Consider the following 27,010-nt stretch of genomic DNA (forward strand, 5'->3'; position numbering starts at 1 on the left):
GAGTTGTGTTTGACTGCCTTCGCGCCAACTTGAGATCGTCCGTAGCTTAGAGCTAGATCTGTCTGGTGGATTCCTCTGTCAACTTTTTTAACTGTTTGTCTTCCAACTGATTGGCTAAGTAAGATAGCGTTTGGGTCAGCCAAGCAAACTGACCTCCAAAGGGATTAAAAAAAAAAAAATTAAGTGCAAAACGAGCAACAAGACTTTTAAAACATACCTTTTCTAGATTCACCTTGACAACTTTTTTTGTTGTTGAGAAAAACATTTTCTGTTACAAGGAGCGTCCAGTGAACAGCCAGCATGTGGGAGTTCCGGTCCATGACGTTTTGGCGGGCAGTCTTCGCAGAGTTCTTCGGGACCATGTTCTTTGTGTTTTTCGGCATGGGTGCAGCGCTGCGCTGGACAACCGGGCCCAACCACATTCTGCATGTGGCGCTGTGCTTTGGCTTGGCGGCTGCCACCATGATCCAGTCCATTGGTCACATTAGTGGCGGCCACATTAACCCGGCCGTCACCTTTGCCTACCTGGTGGGTTCCCAGATGTCCCTGTTCCGCGCTTTTTTCTACTGGGCTGCCCAGATCCTGGGGGCCGTGGCCGGGGCCGCTGTGCTCTATGGGGTCACCCCCAACAACATGAGGGGCAACATGGCTCTCAACACGGTAAGGCACCACCCACCCACCAAGTGCACATCTCAAATAGCACCGGGCCTATTCCCTTTATGGTGCATTAAGGGTCCATATATATCAGCTCAAAGTAGCAAAACATGTTTGGTAGGCTTCTTAATGCTAATGGAGATTTAGAATGGGTAGAGATGAACAGGGATTAGGGAATCATCATCATCATCATCATGGATCATCATGGATCCTACTGGTAACTACAGTTGCTGTGATACAATGACCACAATACAAGCCATCAGCGTTGTGTAGAGCTGAGGCCATAGCGGTGAAGCCCCTGAACGTTTTACAGTTTGAGTTATGTGTTCCATCTTTGATTGCTGTCATGTCCTGTTACAGGCCTTTAAAGCCACAACTAATTGTATACATAATATACACTTAACTAGAAAGAGGACACACTTATTTTACAAAGTGAGTTGTTCACAAAGGACCTCAAGTCTGATGCATATTTTTCTCCTCTGGCCATCTACAGCTGCAGCCTGGTATCAGCCTGGGCATGGGTACCACAGTGGAGGTGTTCCTGACCATGCAGCTAGTGATATGTATCTTTGCCGTGACAGATGAGAGGAGGAACGGACGCATGGGCTCTGCTGCCCTGTCCATCGGCTTCGCTGTCACCATCGGACACCTCATGGGGGTGAGCAACACACACACACGAACACTTACACACAGTGGTAGGAAAAAACACACGCAATGCCCAAAACACTTATATCCTCATAGTGGAACACACACAAAAACAGACTTGCATTGTGTACAACAGAAATGCACTCTTTGTCAGACTGTATTCTGAATGCCCTATTGTCCTTCTCTGCTGTAGATGTACTACACCGGTGCTGGAATGAACCCTGCAAGGTCTTTCGCCCCCGCTGTGCTCTTCAGGAACTTTGTAAACCACTGGGTAAGAAACACACAGTCATACACCATGACGTAGAATTTGAAATATTTTGTACAAATATCAAATAATCAAATCACAATGGCTCATTCTATGACCTTATAGTAATTATAGTGTAGCTAATATACAACATTACAAGTTGCTTGTGCCGTATCTTCATGATAAACTTTGTGTGTGTGTGTTGTTTCAGGTGTACTGGGTGGGTCCCATGATAGGAGGTGCTATGGGAGCTCTTCTGTACGATTTCATGCTGTTCCCCCGTATGCGTGGTCTGTCTGAGCGCCTGGCCACACTGAAGGGCAGCCGACCCCCCGAGACGGAGACCCAGCAGGACAACCGCGGGGAGCCCATCGAGCTCAAGACACAAGCCCTATAAACCTGCCCCTGTCTGGGGACAAGGGACAGGCCCTGTGTCCGCCAACCCCCACGCTGGCCCCATCCCACGAGCACATACACAGTCCCTCTCATTGACTCACTAACTAACACAAAGGCACATGCAGATTCAGACATATATTGATGCACAAACTGTACACACACCCAGACACAGACAGGTTCACAACCTTCAACCTCAATATGCAACGAGACTCCTCTCCCTCCAACCTCACTCTGTATCCTGAACTGGACATGGTGTTTGATAGAGGTGACCAGTGCCTGCTCCAACAGTCCCACTACCTCTCCTCTCCTCCTCCTCCTCAGCCACACCAAGTCTTCCCCTCACACACCCACACAGACTGAAGGACCAGACCTGTCAGCACAGAAGCATGTGAACCCTGTGTCTAGCAGGGAAACTAGGGGAGAGGTATGCAGGTGGGGGGTGAGGGTGAGATATAGGTGGGTATGTAAGTATGGTCGGGGTAAGGGTATAGGATAGAGGGTTGGGGGTTGGGGTGTAGATGGGGTAAAGGGTTTGGGATGAGGATAGAGGGGCAACACTCCAGGTTTTTAGTTGTATAGGTTTGAGTCAGGCCTAGGCAACTCGAGTCCTCTGGGGCTTGATTGGTGTAACACTTTTGCCCCAGCCCCAGCTAACACACCTGACTCCAATAATCAACTAATCATGTTCTTCAGGTAAAAATGCAATTAGTTTAAATCAGGTGTGTTTGCTAGGGATGGGGGAAAAGTGTGACACCAATCAGGCTCCCTGAGGACTGGAATTGCCCAGGACTGAAACCAATGAAGATGGACATGCTTTTTCATTATTTATCAGATTTTATCTCTACATTTTTTCAGTTTCATTTTGTTTTCTGCACTTCAGACACAAAACGTGGATGTATGATACCATTTGATTTGACCAGGGTTTCATTTTTCAAATCACTTAATTTTATCTCTGTGTGTGTGTGTGTGTGTGTGTGTGTGTGTGTGTGTGTGTGTGTGTGTGTGTGTGTGTGTGTGTGTGTGTGTGTGTGTGTGTGTGTGTGTGTGTGCCTGTATGTGTGTGAGTGTGTTTGCAAGTGAGTGTATGTGTGTTTGATCGAGTTCGCAGATTTATTTAGTTTATTTTCATTACTCTCCTGTTTGTATCATGATTATGTTTCATAGCATTATCAATTTTTAAGACATTATCATTTTTCCTCCCTTCACTGTGGTATTTGCTATGATATTCATTTTTACACAAACCATCTGCTTTTGTGTTCAGAAAAAAAAACACAATCCAAAGGAAAGGTATCCCAGACTGGACTGATTCTGTTCACTGCAAAATGACTGTGTAAGCTTTTCATTGAGTCTCCTTTTATGATTTGATCCTTAATGGGAGCACAAAGCTGTTTAAACCATATTTAAATGAAAAATAAACACAAAAACTTGATACAAAATGTGTGTGATGTTTAGTTTACTCCATTATTGGTTTCATGCATGTTAACATTAGAAGCCTCCTCCCTAAGCTTGTTTAATTCACTGCTTTAGCACACTCTGCCAACCCGGAAGTCTTAGCCGTGTTTGAATCCTGGCTTAGGAAGACCACCAAAAACCCTGAAATTTCCATCCCTAACTATAACATCTCCCGCCAAGATAGAACTGCCAAAGGGGGCGGAGTTGCAATCTACTGCAGAGATAGCCGGCAGAGTTCTGTCTTACTATCCAGGTCTGTACCAAAACAATTCGAGCTTCTACTAAAAATCCACCTTTCCAGAAACAAGTCTCTCACCGTTGCCGCCTGCTATATACCACCCTCTGCCCCCAGCTGTGCCCTGGACACCATATGTGAATTGATTGCCCCCCATCTATCTTCAGATCTCGTGCTGCTAGGTGACCTAAACTGGGACATGCTTAACACCCCGGCCATCCTACAATCTAAGCTTGATGCCCTCAATCTCACACAAATTATCAATTAACCTACCAGGTACAACCCCAAATCCGTAAACCCGGGCACCCTCATAGATATCATCCTAACCAACTTGCCCTCCAAATACACCTCTGCTGTTTTCAACCAAGATCTCAGCGATCACTGCCTCATTGCCTGCATCCGTAATGGGTCTGCAGTCAAACGACCACCCCTCATCACGGTCAAACACTCCCTAAAACACTTCAGCAAGCAGGCCTAATCGACCTGGCCGGGGTATCCTGGAATGATATTGACCTCATCCCGTCAGTAGAGGGTGCCTGGTTATTCTTCAAAAGTGCCTTCCTCACCATCTTAAATAAGCATGCTCCATTACAAAAATGTAGAACCAGGAACAGATATAGCCCTTGGTTCACTCCAGACCTGACTGCCCTTGACCAGCACAAAAACATACTGTGGCGTACTGCATTAGCATCGAACAGCCCCCGTGATATTCAACTTTTCAGGGAAGTTAGGAACCAAAATACATAGGCTGTTAGGAAAGCAAAGGCTAGCTTTCAAACAGAAATTTGCATCCTGTAGCACAAACTCAAAAAAGTTCTGGGACACTGTAAAGTCCATGGAGAATAAGAGCACCTCCTCCCAGCTGCCCACTGCACTGAGGCTAGGAAACACTGTCACCACCGATAAATCCACAATAATTGAGAATTTCAATAAGCATTTTTCTACGGCTGGCCATGCTTTCCACTTGGCCACCCCTACCCTGGTCAACAGCCCTGCACCCCCCACAGCAACTTGCCCAAGCCTCCCCCATTTCTCCTTCACCCAAATCCAGATAGCTGATGTTCTGAAAGAGTTGCAAAATCTGGACCCCTACAAATCAGCCGGGCTAGACAATCTGGACCCTCTCTTTCTAAAATGATCTGCCCGAAATTGTTGCAGCCCCTATTACTGGCCTGTTCAACCTCTCTTTCGTATCGTCTGAGATTCCCAAAGATTGGAAAGCTGCTGCGATCATCCCCCTCTTTAAAGGGGAGACACTCTAGACCCAAACTGCTACAGACCTATATCTATCCTACCCTGCCTTTCTATGGTCTTCGAAAGCCAAGTTAACAAACTGATCACCCGACCATTTCGAATCCCACCGTACCTTCTCCGCAATGCAATCTGGTTTCAGAGCTGGTCATGGGTGCACCTCAGCCACGCTCAAGGTCCTAAACGATATCATAACCGCCATCGATAAGAGACATTACTGTGCAGGCGTATTCATCGACCTAGCCAAGGCTTTCGACTCTGTCAATCACCACATTCTTATTGGCAGACTAAACAATTACTTCGCCACCATGGCCTATTTATTGCCTTACCTCCCATATCTTACCTCATTTGCACACACTGTATATAGACTTTTTTCTACTGTATTATTGACTGTATGTTTGTTTATTCCATGTGTAACTCTGTGTTGTGTGTCGAACTGCTTTGCTTTTACAACTGGCCAGGTCGCAGTTGTAAATGAGAACTTGTTCTCAACTAGCCTATCTGGTTAAATAAAGGTGAAAAAAATAAATAATAATTATACTAGCACGGCAATCAGTGCCCTGCTTTGGTTGCATCGGATTTCAGTAAATGGGAATGACCACAAGGTGATGCTCCATACGTTTCTGGCTGCTGAGTTGTCACACCATGAATGATAGAGGCATCTCATGGTAAAAGGCTGTTTTAGCATGGGCAGCTTCCACCATGCTTCCGCCATTTTAAAGTAGTCAAAGTAGTCAACTAGGTGGGGATTCCTATGGGTTGTAGCCTCAATGGCACTGCCCATGCTGTCACAGACGCTATAATGGCATAGATATAAAGATGAGTCCTCTATCTATCTCTGTGTCACACATAGCAGAACTACAGTAGACTTGATGGTCCGTGGCTAAACAACTCATGGGCAAGGTTCACCAGAACAATAAACAAATGTTCCAGTGTCCACACACACGCACACATAATGTACACATCATCATCATCTGAATGTACCAGAGCACACAGACCAACACTTATACACACACACACACACACACACACACACACACACACGTCATTTTGGTTTGCAAAAAACAAACATGTGACTGTGTGTAATAACAAATAATTTTTATTATACATATTTCTGATGTGGTTGTATGGCTTCATTATACATGTAAATAAGGTGGTACCGCACATAGAGATTCCTGGAGCAGCTCTGTACCCTAAACTGCAGCTGGCTCAGAGACGATGGCACAACACTGACTCTCACAATGGCTTACAACGGGGGCCAGGGGATGACACTTGCCTAACCAAAACACACATGACTCATACACTGACATGCACTCACACACAGACAAATACTGTATCCCCCACACATATATGCCATTTAGCTGACGCTTTTATCCAAAGCGACTTAGTCACGCGTGTATACATTTGACGTATACAGTCGTGGCCAAAAGTTTTGAGAATGACAAATATTGACAAATATTAATTTTCACAAAGTCTGCTGCCTCAGTTTGTATGATGGCAATTTGCATATACTCCAGAATGTTATGAAGAGTGATCAGATGAATTGCAAAGTCCCTCTTTGCCATGCAAATGAACTGAATCCCCCCCAAAAAACATTTCCACTATATTTCAGCCTTCCACAAAAGGACCAGCTGACATGTCAGTGATTCTCTCATTAACACAGGTGTGAGTGTTGACGAGGACAAGGCTGGAGATCACTCTGTCATGCTGATTGAGTTCGAATAACAGACTGGAAGCTTCAAAAGGAGGGTGGTGCTTGGAATCATTGTTCTTCCTCTGTCAACCGTGGGCCTCACAGGCAAGGATATTGCTGCCAGTAAGATTGCACCTAAATCAACCATTTATCGGATCATCAAGAACTTCAAGGAGAGCAGTTCAATTGTTGTGAAGAAGGCTTCTGGGCGCCCAAGAAAGTCCAGCAAGCGCCAGGACCGTCTCTTAAAGTTGATTCAGCCGCAGGATCGGGGCACCACCAGTACAGAGCTTGCTCAGGAATGGCAGCAGACAGGTGTGAGTGCATCTGCACGGACAGTGAGGTGAAGACTTTTGGAGGATGGCCTGGTGTCAAGAAGGGCAGCAAAGAAGCCACTTCTCTCCAGGAAAAACATCAGGGACAGACTGATATTCTGCAAAAGGTACAGGGATTGGACTGCTGAGGATTGGGGTAAAGTCATTTTCTCTGATGAATCCCCTTTCCGATTGTTTGGGGCATCCGGAAAAAAGCTTGTCCGGAGAAGACAAGGTGAGCGCTACCATCAGTCCTGTGTCATGTCAACAGTAAAGCATCCTGAGACCATTCATGTGTGGGGTTGCTTCACAGCCAAGGGACTGGGCTCACTCACAATTTTGCCTAAGAACACAGCCATGAATAAAGAATGGTACCAACACATCCTCCGAGAGCAACTTCTCCCAACCATCCAGGAACAGTTGTGACGAACAATGCCTTTTCCAGCATGATGGAGCACCTTGCCATAAGGCAAAAGTGATAATTAAGTGGCTCGGGGAACAACACATCGATATTTTGGGTCCATGGCCAGGAAACTCCCCAGACCTTAATCCCATTGAGAACCTGTGGTCAATCCTCAAGAGGCGGGGGGACAAACAAAACCCCACAAATTCTGACAAACTCCAAGCATTGATTATGCAAGAATGGGCTGCCATCAGTCAGGATGTGGCCCAGAAGTTAATTGACAGCATGCCAGGGTGGATTGTAGAGGTCTTGAAAAAGGATCAACACTGCAAATATTCACTCTTTGCATCAACTTCTTGTAATTGTAAATAAAAGCCTTTGACACTTATGAAATGCTTGTAATTATACTTCAGTATACCATAGTAACATCTGACAAAAATATCGTAAGACACTGAAGCAGTAAACTTTGTGGAAATTAATATTTGTGTCATTCTACAAACTTTTGGCCACGACTGTACACATATATGTACACATACATGAGTGTAGCCCATAGCATCAGTCAGGTTCTAGCAGACATCAACTCACCTGATGGACAACACTTGTATCATTAAAACATTACATTACTATTCCACAACCAGATCATACATCCTCCATTAGCCTGTAGTTTCTGCCTCTGCTCACTTTAAACAATACTGAGATAGTCAGTTACCCCAGCTGCTGCAGGTCTCTGAGGATAAACATGAATAAGGAAATACCTTCTTTACAAAAATCTGACTTGACATGATTAAGTTAGAGTAACATTGATATAAAAAGCATGTTACAATGTTGCCTACCTTATAAATATTCATCCCATACTCCATCAGAATAATAATTGCATATTCAGTGAAAGTGTGATTCTCAATCTGCAATAACTTACTTGCACTCATGGAGGACATGGAAACAGAGAGAGGCTATAAGGCCACGTAGAGAAAGGTATTCCTGAAGAAATGTCCAGAAGAGGATGCTGCCTCTCTCTCACATCGCTAGTGAAACGTTCAGTACAACTTCCAGAAGAGAGAGGTGGAGCATCTAGTTAAATATAATGGCTACCCAACCCTTCTTCGCCCAACCTTCAAGCCCCATCCACTACATTGAAGGGCTGGCCTTGGCTTGGTGTACGAAGTGGGTGTTCTGTATTGGTAAGGAGGAGTGCAAGGATCTAGGTTGATCCAGAATCATTCATTCCCCTCTTTCAGTTCTCATGTTCCATTGACTCCATCATGTTTGGCATTGGACACAGGGATAGCTCTTACTTCCATCATTAGCTAAAAACATTCGTATAAACATTGGCGACAACAGCAATAGTAGCATAGTAACAACTACGACAACAATGGATAATAACCCTAATAGAAAAACAGGAAGACGTCCCAGTGTGTTTCGTTTTGACAAAGCCCTTTGGATTCAGAACCCACTCTCTCATCGGCTGTCGGGAGTCTCATACTGATGATGTCACAGGTCATAGCGCAATAATCCTCCTGTTCCAAGTCTCCATTCATGTTGTCATCAGTGCCCCCCTTTGATCATCCTCACCCAACATCACCACACCTCCCTCTCCCAGGTCCACCCTCACAGCATGTGGTCAGGCTGGTGGAGGGAGTATTGGAAGTAGGCAGCAGGGGGGACAGAGAGGCCAGCAAAGGGGTTGAGGGAGGGGTGGACGGGCGGGGTAAGGGGGGCGGAAATGGTGGGACTATGTGTGGCGGGGGAGTAGCGGTAGCTGAGGTAGCTTGCGGAGGGTGAGGGGGAGGGGGTATAGGGGTAGCTGAGGTAGCTGGCAGAGAGCGAGGGGGAGGGGGTGTAGGGGTAGTGCTCCAGGCCAGTGGAGGTGGTGGAGGTGTAGGGGGCATAGGCTGAGCTGTAGTCCAGATATGGAGAAGTGAGGGAGGCCTGAGAGGGGCTGAGGTGGGACTGGAGCACCAGACTGGGCTGGAGGAAGGCCTGGGGGTACATACACTGCTGGGCCAATCTAAAGAGACAGATGGAAAGAAAGATAGCAATACATTAGTGTTTAGTATACAGTTATACATTAGCGTGCACGCACACGCCTAACGGCACAGAGGGCTCAGCCATCGTGGAGAAAAAGGCACATACACAAAATAGACAGTTTATTTACAGTATCTGTGGATTATATACCACACCACTGTAATTACAGAGGACATACAGCACTATTGTATACCCACATTTCACATGGACTTAAGGCCACAAATAAGGACAGACCAACCTACCATGTAGGAGAGATATGCACACATCCACAATATCACTCACCACCCTTTCAAAACGCTCAACTTGACCCCCTGAGAGGACAGAAACCACCCCCCATCATAATTATCACAACCACTGTGAGTCCTTGGTGTACGATTAATTATCATAGGCATGAGAGAATGTCAAAAACCTACGCCCGCCCACACAGTATCCCACTGCTGGCTTCCCTCTGAAGCTAAGCAGGGTTGGGCCTGGTCGGTCCCTGGATGGGAGACCAGATGCTGCTGGAAAAATTAAAGCAGGAAGCACAGGGACTATGGTGGTCTGCTTGAAACATGTTGGCATTACAGACTCAGACAGGGAGAGGTTGAAAATGTCAGTTGGTCAGAGCATGCTCGGAGTACACGTCCTGGTAATCCGTCTGGCCCTGCGGCCTTGTGAATGTTGACCTGTTTAAAGGTCTTACTCTCATCGGCTGCGGAGAGCGTGATCACACAGTTGTCCGGAACAGCTGATGCTCTCATGCATGTTTCAGTGCTACTTGCCTCGAAACGAGCATAGAAGTTATTTAGCTCGTCTGGTAGGCTCGTATCACTGGGCAGCTCTCGGCTGTGCATCCCTTTGTAGTCTGTAATAGTTTGCAAGCCCTGCCACATCCGACGAGTGTGTGAGCCGGTGTAGTACGATTCGATCTTAGTTCTGTATTGACGCTTTGCCTATTCGATGGTTCGTCAGAGTTTAGCATCTGCTTCATCTGACCACTTTTTTTATGGATCGAGTCACTGGTGGTTCCTGCTTAAATATTTGCTTGTAAGCAGGAATCAGGAGGATAGAATTATGGTCAGATTTGCCAAATGGAGGGCGAGGGAGAGCTTTGTACGCATCTCTGTGTGTGGAGTAAAGGTGGTCTAGAATAATTTCCTCTCTGGTTGCACATTTAACATGCTGATATAAGGTAAAACTGATTTAAGTTTCCCTGCATTAAAGTCCCCGGCCACTAGGAGTGCTGCCTCTGGATGAGCGTTTTCCTGTTTGCTTATGGCGGTATACAGCTCATTGAGTGTGGTTTAAGTGTCAGCATCGGTCTGTGGTGGTATGTAGACAGCTACGAAAAATACAGATGAAAACTCTCTAGGTAGATAGTGTGGTCTACAGCTTATCGCGAGATACTCTACCTCAGGCAAGCAAAACATCAAGACTTCCTTAGATATCGTGCACCAGCTGTTGTTTACATTTAAATGTCCCGTTGATAGGATATACCTGCTTTCAGTTCGTCCCATTTATTTTCCAGCGATTCAACATTAGCTAGCAGGACGGAAGGCAAAGGTAGATTAGCCACTCGTCACCTGATCCTCACAAGGCACCCTGATCTCCATTTCCTTCTCCAGCAAATGACGGGGATCTGGGCCTGGTCGGGTGTCTGTAGTATCTCCCTCCCGTCTGACTCATTGAAGAAAAACTCTTAGTCTAATCTGAGGTGAGTAATCACAGTTCTGATGTCCAGAAGCTCTTTTCGGTCATAAGAGATGGTAGCAGCAACATTATGTACAAAACAAGTTACAAACACAAAAAATAAATAAATAGCATGGTTGGTTAAGAACTAATAAGAGGGCAGCCATCCCCTCCGGCGCCATCATGTGTTCTCAGTTAACTTATCTGGTAAAATATTTATTTCTAATAATAGTAAGCATCATAGTACACACGACAGCATCAGTATGATTCTGAGCCATTGTAATTAAAGGGTACATACAACACTGTTGTCTTCCCACAATTCACCTTGCCTTAGGCTGCCCACTTATAAACGTAACTTGCTTCAGTTCCACTGACAGCTGCAAAAATAGATCAGAGCTGTTGAGCAAGAAGTGACAGAACAATAGAGGGGGCCTATATCCAACATCTGAAATAATAACGGTCTCTGGACCAGCTTGGCCTGTCCAAATCCATGACCTTATTCTTTCTTTACCCAATAATAACCTAATAACTGAGACAGTGCTCCTAACTGCTGATCCGGAGACAAACGAGGGCTCAGAGCTGCTTACCCCAAAATACAGAGGGAGAAACAAAGTTTAATGGGTTGCACGCACACACTACTGACAAAAGGACCAAAGAACAACTGCCTCACACACTGGAATTACAAGTCTCGTCCGTCCGTCTGTGTTGTGCTGCTGGCCTGCTCTGCCCTGTGCATCAGGCTGATGGATCCAATGTGACAGTGGCAATCTATGAGAGGGAGCTAGGCCTCCCCTCGCCTCCTAGCTCCCCTTGACTCACGTCCTCAGTGGCAGACACACACACAATGTGGCATACACAAATGTACAGTAAAAACACATCTACAGTAGATAATGCACAAATATACACACATACACGTACAGTAAACGTTTTCACAACCCTACACATACAGATGCAGGAGAGAGGGAGGGCAGCAAGACAGGATTGATTGGTGCAGCAGGCAGCGTGGGTGTACAGTATTCACAAACAGACCCATGAGAGCAGAACAACCTGACTGAGCTCTCCACTCCCTCTCTCCTACTGTCCATTTCAACTAGCCAAGGCTGTAGTGAGTGGGAGAGAGAGAGAGAAAGAGGGAAGGCGGAAGGATGGAGAGATAGCAAGAAGAGGTGAAGGATCACCCATCATATCTATCATGCCTTAGGATGCTGCAGCTTTTAATAGTTCTGGTGACACAAAAGGTCATGCGTTGGGAGGTGGGAGTCAGGGAGAGAGGGAGAGAGGGAGAGAGGGAGAGGCAGCAGTGAATGACTGACACGGCATTGGACACTCATCTTTCGAGCAGTGCTAGCTTTGGCATAGTATTAGCCAACTAAGATACCCCTGTATACTGTATGTAAAGAGTTCCATCAAGCACACATAATATGTGAATCAGGATCCTTGTAAAATAATACCACACAATGGGAGTGTGTGCATGATCAGATGTTTGTAAATGTCAATGCCTTTCAGAGGAGTTGTGATAATTAGATTTTTAGAATTGGCTATTTTAGTGGTGAGCTTCGTCTAATTTGGTCGCTGGGAAGCAGAAAAAAAACACCTTAGGGAAAACAGTTTGGTTTGTCCCCAATACCCAACAGAGGGGATGGAAGAGGGTTAGAGGATATAAAGGGTAAAATACAGGCAGAGAGAGAGAAGAGAGAGCGAAAGAGCAAGAAAGAGAAAGTAAGGGAGGAAAAGGTAAGGGAATGAGGAGACTGTAAAGAGAGAAAGAGTGGGAGGATGATAGGATGTTTACCAGCGAGGCTCAGTTTGAGTCATTCTAACACTGCCAAATCAGCAAAGGACAACTCTACTTTCAATGCACACACACCCCCACACAGCCCTCACATCCTGTCCTGTCTGTTCCCCCAAACAGGTGTGTGCAGTGACTGATCCCCCCCCCCCCCCCCCCCCCCCCCCCCTATCTCTGTGTTTCAACAGGAAACACACCCCAGCCCTTAAAACACCACACCTGCCCGGCCTCCTACTTCAAAAAAAGAACAGAATTTTAATAAAGTGCTAAATCTCACTTCTGTCAGCACCCTGCCAGCTAGCTGGAACAGAGGGTGCCTCAGGGGCCCTAGAGACAGAGAGAGGGCAGCCACGGGCACTGGACCACATCCTGAACTCCCACATGACATGCGCGCAAACACAGACACACCCCTCTTTACGGCCACTCCTAGCATTAATACTTAGTCCCCTCTTCACTTAAACACATGACAGACAGACACACAGGACCATATGTAAACCCCAGGCCAGGAAAGCCCCTGGAGAAGCTGAGCATGGCTTAAGAAGGAGGAACTCCCCACAGGAGGAGTATGACAGTATTAGTTGAGATAATGGTGCTTACTTACTGCCAGAATTATGAGTTTGGGTGTGTTTTTTGGGCGTGTGTTTTGACAGGGTAGTCAAGGCTTCATGAATATAGATCAATCTCTTTTTTACATTTTAGTCATTTAGCAGATGCTCTTTTCCAGAGCGACACAGTAGTGAGTGCATACATTTTCATACTGGTCCCCCATGGGAATCGAACCCAAAACCCTGGCAGTGCAAGTGCCATGCTCAACCAACTGAGTGACAAGTTGAACATTCTATACCTAGTGACTTCCACAGAAGATGAAGAAAGAGCAAGTCATTTTCATTGTGGTGGCAGACAGACAGTGATATTATCATGATCAAACCCAGTAGAGGAGATGGAGAACCTGTGCTTTAATTTCCATTGGTTCTCTGAAGGAGAACTGCCATCATTCATTCAAAGGCTCATCTGGGTCAGCCTCAATTCCCTTATCACTCAATATATCATTCAATAATTGAGGACTGGCGGCTGCAATATTAATAGCCCTGTGAGGCATGGGGGTTTGAAGGGCCTATCACAATCTCGGATACTGCTCTAGTCTACAGAACACACAGCCCAACCAGACCGGCCTCACAGAATAGGAAAATGGTCATTTAGCCTAATATAGTATAGCACTCATCAGGAGACATGGACAGCTCTGGTCATCTCACTTCTGACCAATCAGATGTCAGAAATGTTTTGTTTCTGGGTTAAACAGAGTGAGTTAGCAGGCTTCAGTTGCGAAGTAGATCACTGCAATAACTTTGGTACTGAATATTCAGAACCAGACTGACACTGATCAGCATGAGAGTGAGTTGCTTGAAACAGGGTTTCAACAGGGAGTATGTGTCAACAGTGCTCTTCCTCACATAAACGCAAGCACAAACAAACACAGAGAGAGAGAGAGAGAGAGGTATGAAGCAAAGAGAGAGAGAGGTATGAAGCAAAGAGAGAGAGAGGTATGAAGCAAAGAGAGAGAGAGAGGGATATGAAGCAAAGAGAGAGAGAGAGGGATATGAAGCAAAGAGAGAGAGAGGGATATGAAGCAAAGAGAGAGGTATGAAGCAAAGAGAGAGAGATATGAAGGAGAGAGAGAGAGGGAAAGAGAGAAAGAGAGAAAGGGGGGAGAAAGAAAGAAAGAGAAAGAAAGAAAGAAAGAAAGAGGGGGAGAAAGAACGAAAGAAAGATGAAGGAAAGATACAGAGGGGGAGAGAAAGAAAGAGAGAAAGAAAGAGAGAAAGAAAGAGAGAAAGAAAGAAAGAAAGAGAGAAAGAGAGAAAGAATGAAAGAAAGAAAAAAGATACAGAGGGGGGAGAGAAAGAGAGAGAGAAAGATATGAAGGAAAGATAAAGAGGGGGTGGGGGGCGGAGAAAGAGAAAGAGAGCCATAAGCAGGCTAAGAATATCCCCATGTCCAAATGTAGCCATGTTAGGAAACAGCAGCAGGCCAGCCAGTTAAGTGAAGCAGGCAGGAATCTGGGTATTCTCACTGACATCATGTAACTGACAGTAGCACAGCTGGCTGAGGGAAGGGTCATTCTCAGACTGCATGAGACGGTTAGTTACAACAAAGGGATGAACACACAACTAGACAGACAAAGATTAGCCTCGGAAGCCCAGGCATCTCACGTTAGACACAGATAGACAGAAAGAGGGACAGACAGGTGACCAGAAGGAGAAATAGACAACAGAAAATACTGTGTATGGCATTCGTGACAGAGGAGATGGGAGGAAGAGATGAAGAGAACAGATAAGGGAAAGTAATGACAGACAGTGAGACACTGAGTGTGTTCAAGCGGTAAGCTTAAAGCAGACTGTAGACAAAAGTCGGTGAGTGAAGTCGGGGGAGGTGCATCTGCGACAGCCGAAAGTGGGACACTGTAGTGGTTTTCAAACAGCAAGGCTCAGATCAACATGGCAGGTAGCCTAGCTGTTAGAGCATTGGGCCAGTAACCGAAAAGTCGATTGTTTCAAGTCCCGAGTCGAGGTGAAAAAAATCTGTCGATAGGACAAATATAATAATCACCCACCAAATGATTATTACATAGCTAGCTGCTATTGTATACAAATGTTTTTTTGTATAAATGTATAAATAAACTTCTCTACCCCCATATCACACACTCACAAACATAATATGTATACAATTAATTGATTAGAGGTCTCAAATATCATTTGTATGCCCTGAAACTTTAGAATCGTGGAAAAGTTGGTTCCTGTTTTAGTTACATCTTTGAGTGGGTCAAACAAAAACACCCTAATGATTGGTTGACAAATAGTGCCTCCCACAATGGAGGTGATGCCTGCATGGTGCAGTTGGTGAGAAGCAACTGCAGCAACTTCATCAAAAACTGTATGACATTTGATCACAAGTCAGACAATTTTTATAATCATAATGCAACACACTTTAAATGGTGGTGACCAACGATGGTCACCGACTTGACCAAATGTATCTGCTCGAACGTGTCCATTGGTTGCTCCTTACCCATACTGCCTCTGGATCAGGGCGGGGTGGACATGCTGCACTCTGATGGAGAAACCTGAGAGAGAACAGATAAAACATGTCAGGGTCAGAGACCATCAGATACTGAAGAGAGAGAAGACAGCTAGGGACATCTGAGCTAAAGACAGGACAGACAGACAGAGCCTGCATAGTGGACAGAGTGTTCCTGGAGGAAGAGTTCCTACCACTCTTACTTTTCATCTCTCTGTCCCTCCTTCCCTCGGTAAGTTGAACAGACTTTGGCATTTTTTAAACAAGTGAAACAGTGAATCCACAGGGACACATGAGAAACAACACACATGCGCTGACACATTCTCTCTATATAGACACATCTTATGGGTTTTAATCAAATCAACTTTATGCACTGAGCTTGTCTGATGCTTTAAGCACACTGTTAAATTAAATAACTAAGACACACAAATTGCTAGAGGGAGTATGACCGCAATTGATTTGATTGTGCTCAGACTTGCTGCTCCATGTTAAAAAAATGACAGTGAGTGACTGACTAGCACCCGTTGTTTCTGACTGAAAAGTCATGTTACCAAAATCCCTCATTTGCTTAGGATAAACATTCCCTATTCCCTCAAACCTTGCTCTCTTTACGTACACATGTATGCATCGCATGCACATGACCAATAGGGCCTGACTTATTGCATATCCTAATCACATCAATAAATTGGTTATAACAAACTCAATGCATGTGACAGCAAAATAGATGCAGAGGATGTTACAAATAAACTCGAAACGGGGGAATATTTACTGGTTGCTTAGGAGGTAAAGGGGAAGTCGGATGTGTGGAATAAATTTGACTAGTTGTTGAAAATACTGGAGATCAAGAAAAATAAGTTAAGGAACAAGCTCTGCTTTCATATTATGTGTGCCAAGCAGGTGCTGTTAGATTACAATATAATTTTTATGACCGTTTGGAACAATGTAAACAACACTAAATAAACTATAAGCGTACCAGAGAGTTTATTGTAATGTTTTTTTTGTAAAGCCTTTAAAAAAATGTTTTTTACATTTAACTAAGCAAGTCAGTTAAGAACAAATTCTTATTTACAATGGCGGCCTACAGGGGAACAGTGGGTTAACTGACTTGTTCAGGGGCAGAACGACACATTTTTACCTTGTCAGCTCGGGGATTTGATCCAGCAACCTTTCAGTTGCTGGCCCAACGCTCTAACCACCAGGCTACACCTGTCACCTCCAAATTAATTATAGCAAAGACTAAAAACAGTCACATTCATTTGTGAATGTAATTTCTGAAATGAAACAGTTTATTTATTTATTCAAGGGTCGCTTTATTTTAAAACGAAAATGCTTGATTGCATTTCATATCAACGAATGAATGATTGATTGATACAGTAGCCAATATAAGTATTGAAATGTAGGCCTAAGTAAGTTATGGTATTAAGACTAAACAGGATGTGCTCTTTGGCCTACAGCTCAGTGGTGGTTACACAAGGTTGCTATACTAAGCCTACTAATGATAACATTAGTTATTATTATGATTATAATAATAACAATAGTATAATAACACAGATATCAAGAACAATTAGGGTTATTATTATTATAAATATAATTTTTCTGAAAATTTGGAAGTGTAAACACTAAATAAATTATAAGTAATACCAGAGACGATGTTCTAACAAAAAAAAGTGTAAAGCCTTTATTATGAAGGTGAAAAACATTTTCATAAATTCTGCAATTTATCTGACATGTGGTTGCCTGAGGCTTGGCGCTCACAGAATCAGTAGGCTATTAAACAAACACTCAAACAGTAGCAGGATCTGTCTTATTTCTGTAGATATGGATGATTTATAAAGCCAGGCACATTTAACAGTTAGGCTATTGATTACAGACCTAATTAAGATGGGTTTTCCTCTCTCCTCACTTTTCTTAGACAATTAAGGCCAGGGCTGTTCTCATCTAACGCCGCTGCTGCCTCCGCCACATTGTTCTCAACACCAATATGCTGCTTAACTTTGCTCTTATGCACATAGCAACATGGTCTAGGAAAAGGCGCCAATTCTCTCTCTCTCTCTCTCTCTCTCTCTCTCTCTCTCTCTCTCTCTCTCTCTCTCTCTCTCTCTCTCTCTCTCTCTCTCTCTCTCTCTCTCTCTCTCTCTCTCTCTCTCTCTCTCTCTCTCTCTCTCTCTCTCTCTCTCTCTCTCTCTCTCTCTCTCTCTCTCTCTCTCTCTCTCTCTCTCTCTCTCTCTCTCTCTCTCTCTCTCTCTCTCTCTCCTGAGTTCACCATGAGTAAGAGGAGACTCCTCTCTCTCCTTCCTTCTATCCCTGCCTCCCTCCCTCTCAATCCCCTCCTTTTTTCTCACTAACACTTAATGTTCCTGTAACTCTTCACACAAACACACCCACACCCTTTGGTCATTCTCTCCTGTTGTGTTTATCATGACTCCCTGGGTGAGGGGAGTCACACAGAACAAGGAAGAAACAGATCTGTTTATTTCTCCCTCTCCCTTCCCCTCTCTCATAAACAACCTCTCCCTATTTTCTCTCTCCCTCTTTCCACATCTCACTCTCACAGACACACAACAAAATACCAAGCTGACATACAGTACACTGAGTGTACAAAACATTAGGAACACCTTCCTAATATTGAGTTGCAGCCCCTTTTGCCCTCAGAACAGCCTCAATGTCATGGACTCTACAGTGTGTTGAAAGTGTTCCACAGGGATGCTGGCCCACGTTGACTCCAATGCCTCCCACAGTTGTGTCAAGTTGGCTGGATGTCCTTTGGGTTGGGGACCATTTTTGATACACACAGGAAACTGTTTAGCGTGAAAAACCCAGCTGCATTGCAGTTCTTGGTACACTCAAACCGGTGCGCCTGGCACCTACCACCATACCCCATTCAAAGGCACTTAAATATTTTGTCTTGCCCATTCACCCTCTGAATGGCAAACAGACAATCCATGGCTCAATTATCTCAAGGCTTAAAAATCCTTCTTTAAACTTCTACACTGAATTTAAGTGGATTTAACAAGTGACATCAATAAGGGATCATAGCTTTCACCTGTATTCAACTGGTCCATATGTCATGGAAAGAGCAGGAGTTCAAAATAGTTTGTACACTCATCATAGCACATCAACTGCATGCTTGACGTGTAACAAAGCAACAACAACCCAACATCGAGATACAGTATACTACAGTTGTCGCTACTGTGCGTCGGTCACACATATGCTACATCTAAAATGTCACCCTATTCTCTTTACAGTAGTGCAGTACTTTTGAGCCCTACATTTTCCCATAGACTCCACAGAGTGACAGATGGTTTGGTGTATGTGTGTAGTCTGAAGGGGCGCAGATGTAGGCTGGTGGTTCACACTGTACAGTCACACTGTGCCTGACCACAGCTGGGTCTGCCATCAAATGTGTGGTGTGTGTACCGTATAATGTAGAGGAATGTAGCTATAATAGTCGTCAGCTGAGAGTGTGTATGCACGTGCCATCTGCTCACATGTTTGCGTAGTGTGTGTGTGTGTGTGTGTGTGTCTGTGTATGCGTGGGGTTGGTCTCTGTGTGTGTGTGTGTGCACGCATGACTCACCTGTCTGTGGGCTGGGGGGCTTGGCTCCCAGGTAGGCCAGGTTGACGTTAGCCTTCCTACCGTCGACGATGGGGTTGGGGTCTTTACATGCCCGTTCTGCCGCCTCCCTGTCCATCATAGTCACCTGACAGGAAGAGGAAGGAACACACAGGTTTACAATTCAGGAAGTGACCAATATCGATTTTATAAAATACTTATCCCTTAACTTGTATCTCACCAATAAATTCCTGTATTCCCTATTATGTTTGAGCACTAGTCCTGGATCCATATAGATATAAAGTTCCTGTGTGCTTTTAACAATGTGTGACATTATGACCTAGCATACTGACCTAATGGTGGGTGTCTGGGTGTGCAGGGAGGGGTTCTTTCAATTATCTTATTATTTTACTAACAACGGGATGCTAAATAAGAGCCATCACCAACATGGTACATCAAAACACACACATTCAGTGTCTTTCTCGCACACACACACCTGTGACCGCATCTATTACAATATATATTACATTATTAGTAATAATAATAATAATACAATTAATTTGTATAGCGCTTTTCATTACAGAGTTCTCAAAGCTCTACTGAGAAAAACATTATGTATATACAATAAAGACGACATACATTTAGAATCAAGGCAGGTAAAATAGCAAGTGGGTTAGGTGCTAAATATACTGAACAAAAATGTAAACACATGTAAAGTGTTGGTCCCATGTTTCATGAGTTGAAATAAAAGATTGCAGAAATGTTCCATACGTACAAAAAGCTAATTTCTCTCAAATTTTGTACAAAAATGTGTTTACATCCCTGTTAGTGAGCATTTCTCCTTTGCCAGGATAATCCATCCACCTGACAGGTGTGGCATATCAAGAAGCTGATTAAACAGCATGATCATTACACAGGTGCACCTTGTGCTTGAGATAATAAAAAGCCACTCTAAAAATGTGAAATTTGAGGGAGCGTGCAATTGGCAAGCTGACTGTAGGAATGTCCACCAGAGCTATCAAATGTTAATTTCAGCACCCCTGCCCAGTCATGTGAAATCCATAGATTAGGGCCTTTATTTCAAATTGACTAATTTCCTTATTTAAACTGTATGTAACTCAATAAAATCTTTGAAATTGTTGCATTTATATATTTTTCCAGTATACATTTTAGATTGGGACTAGGACTATGAAAAAGACATTCTGCAGAAGTGAATTTTAAGTCCCGTTTTAAAGGTTCTGAGTGATGGAGAGGCTCTCAGATGGTCAGGGAGAGCATTCCATAGGGGCAAGGGAGCAGAAGGCTCGGAATGCCATAGTTCTGAGACATGTCTTGAGGACTTGAAGCAGTAGAGTGGCAGGAGCAGAGATTGCAAAGTGGCTCGCTGAATGAGATGAGGTCACTGATGTTGAGTTAGGCCAGGATCTTGGTGATGTGGTCTGACCTCTTGGTCCTGATCAGGACCCTGGCAGCACTTTCCTGGATTAGTTGGAGGCTATCTAGTGATTTGGCTGGGAGGCCCCCAAACAGCGCATGGCCAAAGATTAAGGCATGGATGAGTTTCTCTGCATCTGGCTGGGAAAGTGATGGTATGACCTGGGCAAAGTTTTTAAGATGGCAACATTATGTTTTGCATATTTGTTTGATGTGGGCATCGAAGGACAGAGAAAGATTAAACTTGACTCCTAGGATGGAGATGACAGAGGACAAGCGGATGGCCTGGCTGTTGATTGTATGGCAGATGTTTCCAGCACTGATGACCTGCTTGGGTGTCAAAATAAGCATAGCCTCAGTCTTGCTACTCTTCAACTGGAGGAAGTTCTCTTTCATCCATTCCCTGATGTCCTCTAGGCAGCTGCTGAGTTTTGCTAGGGCAGGGATGGTTGTTAATGTAAACCTGGGTATCGTCAGCGTAGCAGTGGAAGTTGAGGTTATAATCTCTTCGGATTAGGCCGAGAGGGAGCATGTAAATTAAAAACAGGATAGGCCCCAGCACTGACCTCTGTGGAACACCAGATGTGACTGCAGACTCCTCCAATCTGGCCTCTCCAATAGGGATGTAATACTTCCTATTGGAGAGGTAGGAGGAGAACCAGTTTAGAGCTGTTCCAGAGACAGCAGTGTGTTCTCTGAAACGCTGCAGGAGGATGAAGTGTTCTACGGTGTCAAAAGCAGCACTGAGATCTAAGAGGAGAAGGATGCTGGGAGATCCTGAATCAGCAGTCATTGGAAACTTTAACCAGAGATGTTTCTGTGCTATGCAAGGGCCGGAAGCCAGACTGGAAACCTTGTACAACTGATGACAGATGTGATTGAAGCTTTAGCAGTCTTATGGCTTGGGGGTAGCAGCTGTTCAGGGTCCTGTTGGTTCCAGACTTGGTGCACCGGTAGCGCATGCTGTGCGGTAGCAGAGACAACAGCCTATGACTTGGGTGGCTGGAGTCTTTGACAATTTTTAGGGCCTTCCTCTGACACCGCCTGGTATAGAGGTCCTGGATGGCAGGAAGCTTGGCCCCAGTGATGTACTGGGCCGTACGCACTACCCTTTGTAGTGCCTTGCGGTCAGCTGCCAAGCAGTTGCCATAACAAGCGGTGGTGCAGCCAGTCAAGATGCTCTCATGGTGCAGCTGTAGGACTTTGAGGATCTGAGGGCCCATGTCGAATTTTTTCAGCCTCCAGAGGGAGAAGAGGCATTGTCGTGCCCTCTTCACGACTGTGTTGGTGTGTGTGGACCATGATAATTCCTTAGTGATGTGGACACCGAGGAACTTGAAGCTCTTGAATACAAAACCTGGGGGGCTCATGGTTCTCACCCCCTTCCATAGACTTACACCGTAATTATGAGTTTCTGACAACTTCCGGAGGCCATCCTCCAACCTATCAGAGCTCTAGCAGCATGAACTTACATGTTGTCCACCCAATCAAAGGATCAGAGAATTAATCTAGTACTGAAAGCATAAGCTACAGCTATAGCTAGCACTGCCCTGCATAAAATGTGGTGAGTAGTTGACTCAGAGAAAGACAATAGTTGAACAGTTTTGAACAAACTAATTTCTTTAAAAATGAAGGAGAAGCAAGAGAGACAGCTAGCTATATTTTGATTAAAAAAAAGGTCAGTTTCACTTAGCTAGCAAATGCAGCTAGCTAGTTTAGCCTACTCAAATACCCAGCTCAAACAGAGAGGGATGCTATGTTAGCTAGCTGGCTATGGCTATCCAACACTGGAACTCTTCCATGTCAAGGTAAGCTTTTGGTTTTATAAATGTATTGCCACCAGGGCCTGCCGGTGTAACTGCTAAACTGCTTGCTGACTGTACTGCATGATTGTAGTGGGTTTACTAACGTGCTAGTTCAAGTAGCTATGTTGACTTTGACATTAGCTAATATGGTGACAATGATGTAGGCTGTGTGTAGCGGTTAGCAGTTATGATGTGAAGGTTTGTCTTGGAAAGGTTATTTCGCCTGGTCACAGACAGCTGATGTGTTGTGCACTGAAGTACACAAGCAAAAAAAAGTGAGAGGAGAGCGCAGAGATGCGAGAAGGAATTATACAACCAGCAAAATTATCATGTTGTTTGTATGTGGCTACTATGAAAGTGAACTGTGTTTGTGTGTGATCAGGGGCGTATTTACATATTTACCTATTTAAATTGGTGCCCCCTGTATGGTAATTTGACCATGATAACACGTTTAGATAGCTGGCCGCTAAACTAACTTAGCAATCTACAAAATGTTAGCTGACATGGGCTTATTGACTGACTATCAGTGACTGACATTACAAGATAAAAACTGCTGATGCACAACCAAACTTTTTGTTTTGGGGGGAGGGGTGGGATTGATCCGAGGGCCTTCAAAAAGGGGGGGGGGGGGGGGGGGCGGCCAGTTGCCCATCCATGGTTTAGACAGTCCGGCAAGTTAAGGAAGTCAGCAGCCATAGAGCACATAGGTGAGTCAACACTTGGGTGAGTCAACAGTCTCCCAAAATTACAATGTTGGAGAGAGTGGGGCATAAAGAGATTATTAGTTCAGAAAACTCAGAGCTAAAAAGAGGTTGTTATCTTAGGGGGGTGGTAAACAAGAATAACAGTGATAGGATTTGGTTGTTTACATTTAAGAGCAAAGTACTCAAGACTGAAACTCAGCAGCAGCCAGTGGGTTTAAAATAAAGCAGTCTGTATAAAACAGCAAGGCCTCCACCGTGGCTGTGCCCCTTTTCAATGTATTTGTATTCAGGCAGAGCTGATTCATTAAGATGGTAAGTTTACCTCGCTGTGCCATGTTTCAGTGAGGCAGATCTTGTCAAAGTCATTATCAGAGATAAACTTATACAGAAGAGGAGACTTTGTTAATCAGGATTGCAGAGTGTAAAACATGTTGAGTCATTGGTGGAAACAGTGTCATTACATTTTGGTTGGTCTACTGCGCTCTGTATTGACTGTATATGTCTTGGAGTGGGTGACATCATTTACCTGAGGGTCAGCCTGCAGAACTGGCAAGTGAGTGTACACAATAGATTAATTTGCTGATCAGTTTCCTACTGCCTCATCGTCCTCATGTTTTCCAGAAGATCCCGTATTGCATAAGGCTGTTCTTGAGCTCCTTGCACAAGGTTGTTTTAATCTGTTCAAAATGTCTGAGGAATCCTTGTGTGTAGTGGAGGAAAGTTGCTGCCATTTCTTCATCTTTGGTCCAGCCTTCGGCCCAGGAGAGATGAGAGGAAGATCTAGGCTGGTGTTCGAATCCAAACACTTAGCTAGTTGATTGGAGAAGTAGGCTACTATCTTTTGTAGTTTAATGTTTTTTGGTTAAGATAACTAGGTTTTTGTATTCAGTACTTGATTAGCTTTAAAAAAAAAAAAAAAAAAAGTTGATATTTATAATGCACATAAAAAACACTTAAAACAAATAACTATAGATACATTCACAGGAGTAAAGTATCAAGGCTGCCACTGGGCGCAATGGCAACCATTACAGTAAGAGTAGTCACAAACTGCTAATAAATGAGGTGAGGTGAACTGAAACATGATATTAGTAACAAAGTCAAGTCGCCAAACAGTATAAGGCATTGATGTCACTGCATTATTCTTTTGCTTTTATTTCACGGCACCAAACTATGGGGGTCTATGCTAACAGTGGCTGTAATGTAGATAGGTTGATTGAGACTGCTGGGGGAATTAGACTGCTATGGGAAGTCAGGGGTGAAATGGGCAGACTGTACAGGTTGGGCCAGAGACAGAACACACGCTGGTTGGCTGGCTAAACTCATCAAAATGTGTATGAACAGGGAGGCAGGGAAAATATGCATTGCTTTAACTCCCCTCATCACTCTCGTCTGTCTTCTTATCTGTCTCTCTCACTGACCCTCTCCCTCCCCCCCTCTCATTACCACACACAGCTTGGCAGAGGGGGGGTGGTGTGTGTGGAAGTCAAAATAGAACTGCAGCCTTATCTCAGAGCACCAACTGACATGTCACACCTCTGTGACCAGGGGGGACTGCATTCTGCTGACACACAACCTCCCCCAGAGGGAGGGAGAGAAAGGGAGGAGGGGAAACAGAGGGAGATAGGAAGGAAAAGGGGGAGAGATCCTTCAGGCCCAGTAACTGATGCATTTGCGGCATTAGGTCTCTCCTCAGCCATTCTGTTTTGAACTGAGTAAATACACTTCCATGCCTATGAATGCAAAATATTTCAGGGCAAATAAAAGCCTTCCGCTTGACCATCTCACATTCTTTCAGCTCTTATTATGCATATACATATATTTGCTGTTGTTAGTGTGTGTGTGTGTGTGTATAGATAGATAGATAGATAGATAGATAGATAGAGAGAGAGAGAGAGAGAATGGGTGTTTGGAAGGGGGTTGTTGTTCAGGACTGGGAGATAATTGATGTTATGCTTTTTAAGGAATAATCTACTCATGCTAAAACATGTGACTGCAAAACCACACACACTTGTTAGTTGAACAAAGTGTCAGTGTTACACCAAATTAAGACCCATGCTCTTTGCTTTGCGGATTACATGAGCACAGAAATGTCAGCAGCACATGTACATTCAGCACACAAAGGTTAGAAAATAAAATGTAAAGGAAACGTAGTGGTTACAGTAAAGTGTAGGATATGTGCAGTGGGCCCAGCCTACCTGGTAAAACTGCAACTGTTGCCTCGCTTTTTTTATGGGCTCAATTCAAGGTGTTTGGGTAAGAATTACAGTGGCCGTATTCAGGGTGGCTAATAGGTTCTGAAAGTATTCTGTGGTAGATAATGAAATGTGTGTAGGTCTTTTAATGCACTTTCATCATTGTTTACAATGCAATACGTTTGTTAATAGGCTTTTTTTAATATAAAAAGTGGCAACAAAATCAAATGTGTTACGAAAGTAATACGAGTTAATCTACTTTCGCCTACAGTATATCACTGAGTTGACACAAAAGGGAACAAAATAACTGACACAAAAGGGAACAAAATAACTGGCACATCGCCAGGCAGTCTGTCGCACGTCTCACACATTTCAGTACCTTACCCTCACCCCTTCCTGTACAATACCAAAGAACATGGCATGAGCGGAAAACAACAGTCACCCATTCAAGCGCTCTGTCCTGTCAAAAGAAAGGTTATGCCGAATTTGGAGGTATTGCACAGTGTCTTGTTAGCTGAAGTAGACTACACTTACAAATCCGTATCCTCGGGATTTCCCGGTTTGTCTGTCCGTTATCACAACGGCCTCGTCAATATCCCCGAACATCTCGAAGTATTTTCGAAGGGATGCGTCGTTGGTATGATAAGGTAAACCGCCGACAAATATCTTAGTGAAAGTAGTGTCTTTCTGAATAGTGGGATGCATTGTCTCCAGACCTCTGTTAACAAATTGATGATAAAGCGTTGATCCACTAGTGAGTTCGAATGGAAAACCTAAACGGTCTATGGGGGAAAACACAAATCAAAGTTCTCAACAACTAAATGGGCGTTCGAGAGATGGAAGCTTTAAATGCGCATTGGTTTTTCTCAAGCGCCCAATCAGGCTTGATTCGTCCAGTCTGTATCGATGCAAAATGACGTCCTTATTCCATGCGTTGAATTATATCCAAGCAGCGCTATCGTTGTAACAGGCTGGATGTAAGTCTCTTCTTGACAGGTGTCTTGCCTACTCCTTCGGAATATCTCAGGTAGGGGGTGGTGGGGGAAGTATTTTCTAGGCGAGTTTCAAACACGCCCACTCTCATTTTGGCCAATACATAAGCGGAGCGTCCTAGGTTTAGCGACACCCCCTGTCAACGTTTGTTTTGAAGTGTCTGACCTATATCTGAGGCTGGTTTATTCATAGTTGATGAGTTGCTGACCATAAAACATCACATTCACTTTCCATTTTTAAGGGCCACAACAAGCGCAAAAGTCTTGTTTCGAGACAGCGCACATGAAAGGGTCAATAGGGCATAAGGGTGAGAGGAAATTGATGTGGTTAAAGACAAAAGCGCGGGGTGACCAATCACAGGAAAACCTGAAGATGAAAGGTTGTAATGTTGAGGTGACCGTGTATTCGTCTCACTCTCTTTGTGCAAAGGGCATGTGGAGGCAAACTCATGAATCAATCATTCTTACCTTCAGTAGGTCTACTAA

The 27,010-nt window shown here is 44.3% G+C and overlaps 2 protein-coding genes across 2 annotated transcripts; one reads left to right on the forward strand and one right to left on the reverse strand.

Moving 5' to 3' along the window:
* The first annotated feature begins 300 nt into the window (after positions 1–300).
* Positions 301–1,943, forward strand: LOC120060757 (lens fiber major intrinsic protein-like). The gene is made up of 4 exons (XM_039010169.1): positions 301–660; positions 1,148–1,312; positions 1,493–1,573; positions 1,758–1,943. Exons 1-4 carry the CDS (start codon positions 301–303, stop codon positions 1,941–1,943), a joined length of 792 nt encoding a protein of 263 aa, XP_038866097.1.
* Positions 1,944–7,724: 5,781 nt separating this feature from the next.
* LOC120061307 (RNA-binding protein 38-like) lies at positions 7,725–26,537 on the reverse strand. Its single transcript, XM_039011019.1, has 4 exons — positions 26,067–26,537; positions 19,422–19,545; positions 15,836–15,890; positions 7,725–9,295 (listed from the first exon to the last, which is right to left on the reverse strand). Exons 1-4 carry the CDS (start codon positions 26,235–26,237, stop codon positions 8,896–8,898), a joined length of 750 nt encoding a protein of 249 aa, XP_038866947.1. The 5' UTR covers positions 26,238–26,537; the 3' UTR covers positions 7,725–8,895.
* Positions 26,538–27,010: the final 473 nt, after the last annotated feature.

This window comes from Salvelinus namaycush, chromosome 16 (assembly GCF_016432855.1).
Source record: "Salvelinus namaycush isolate Seneca chromosome 16, SaNama_1.0, whole genome shotgun sequence".
Taxonomy (NCBI): Eukaryota; Metazoa; Chordata; class Actinopteri; order Salmoniformes; family Salmonidae; genus Salvelinus; species Salvelinus namaycush.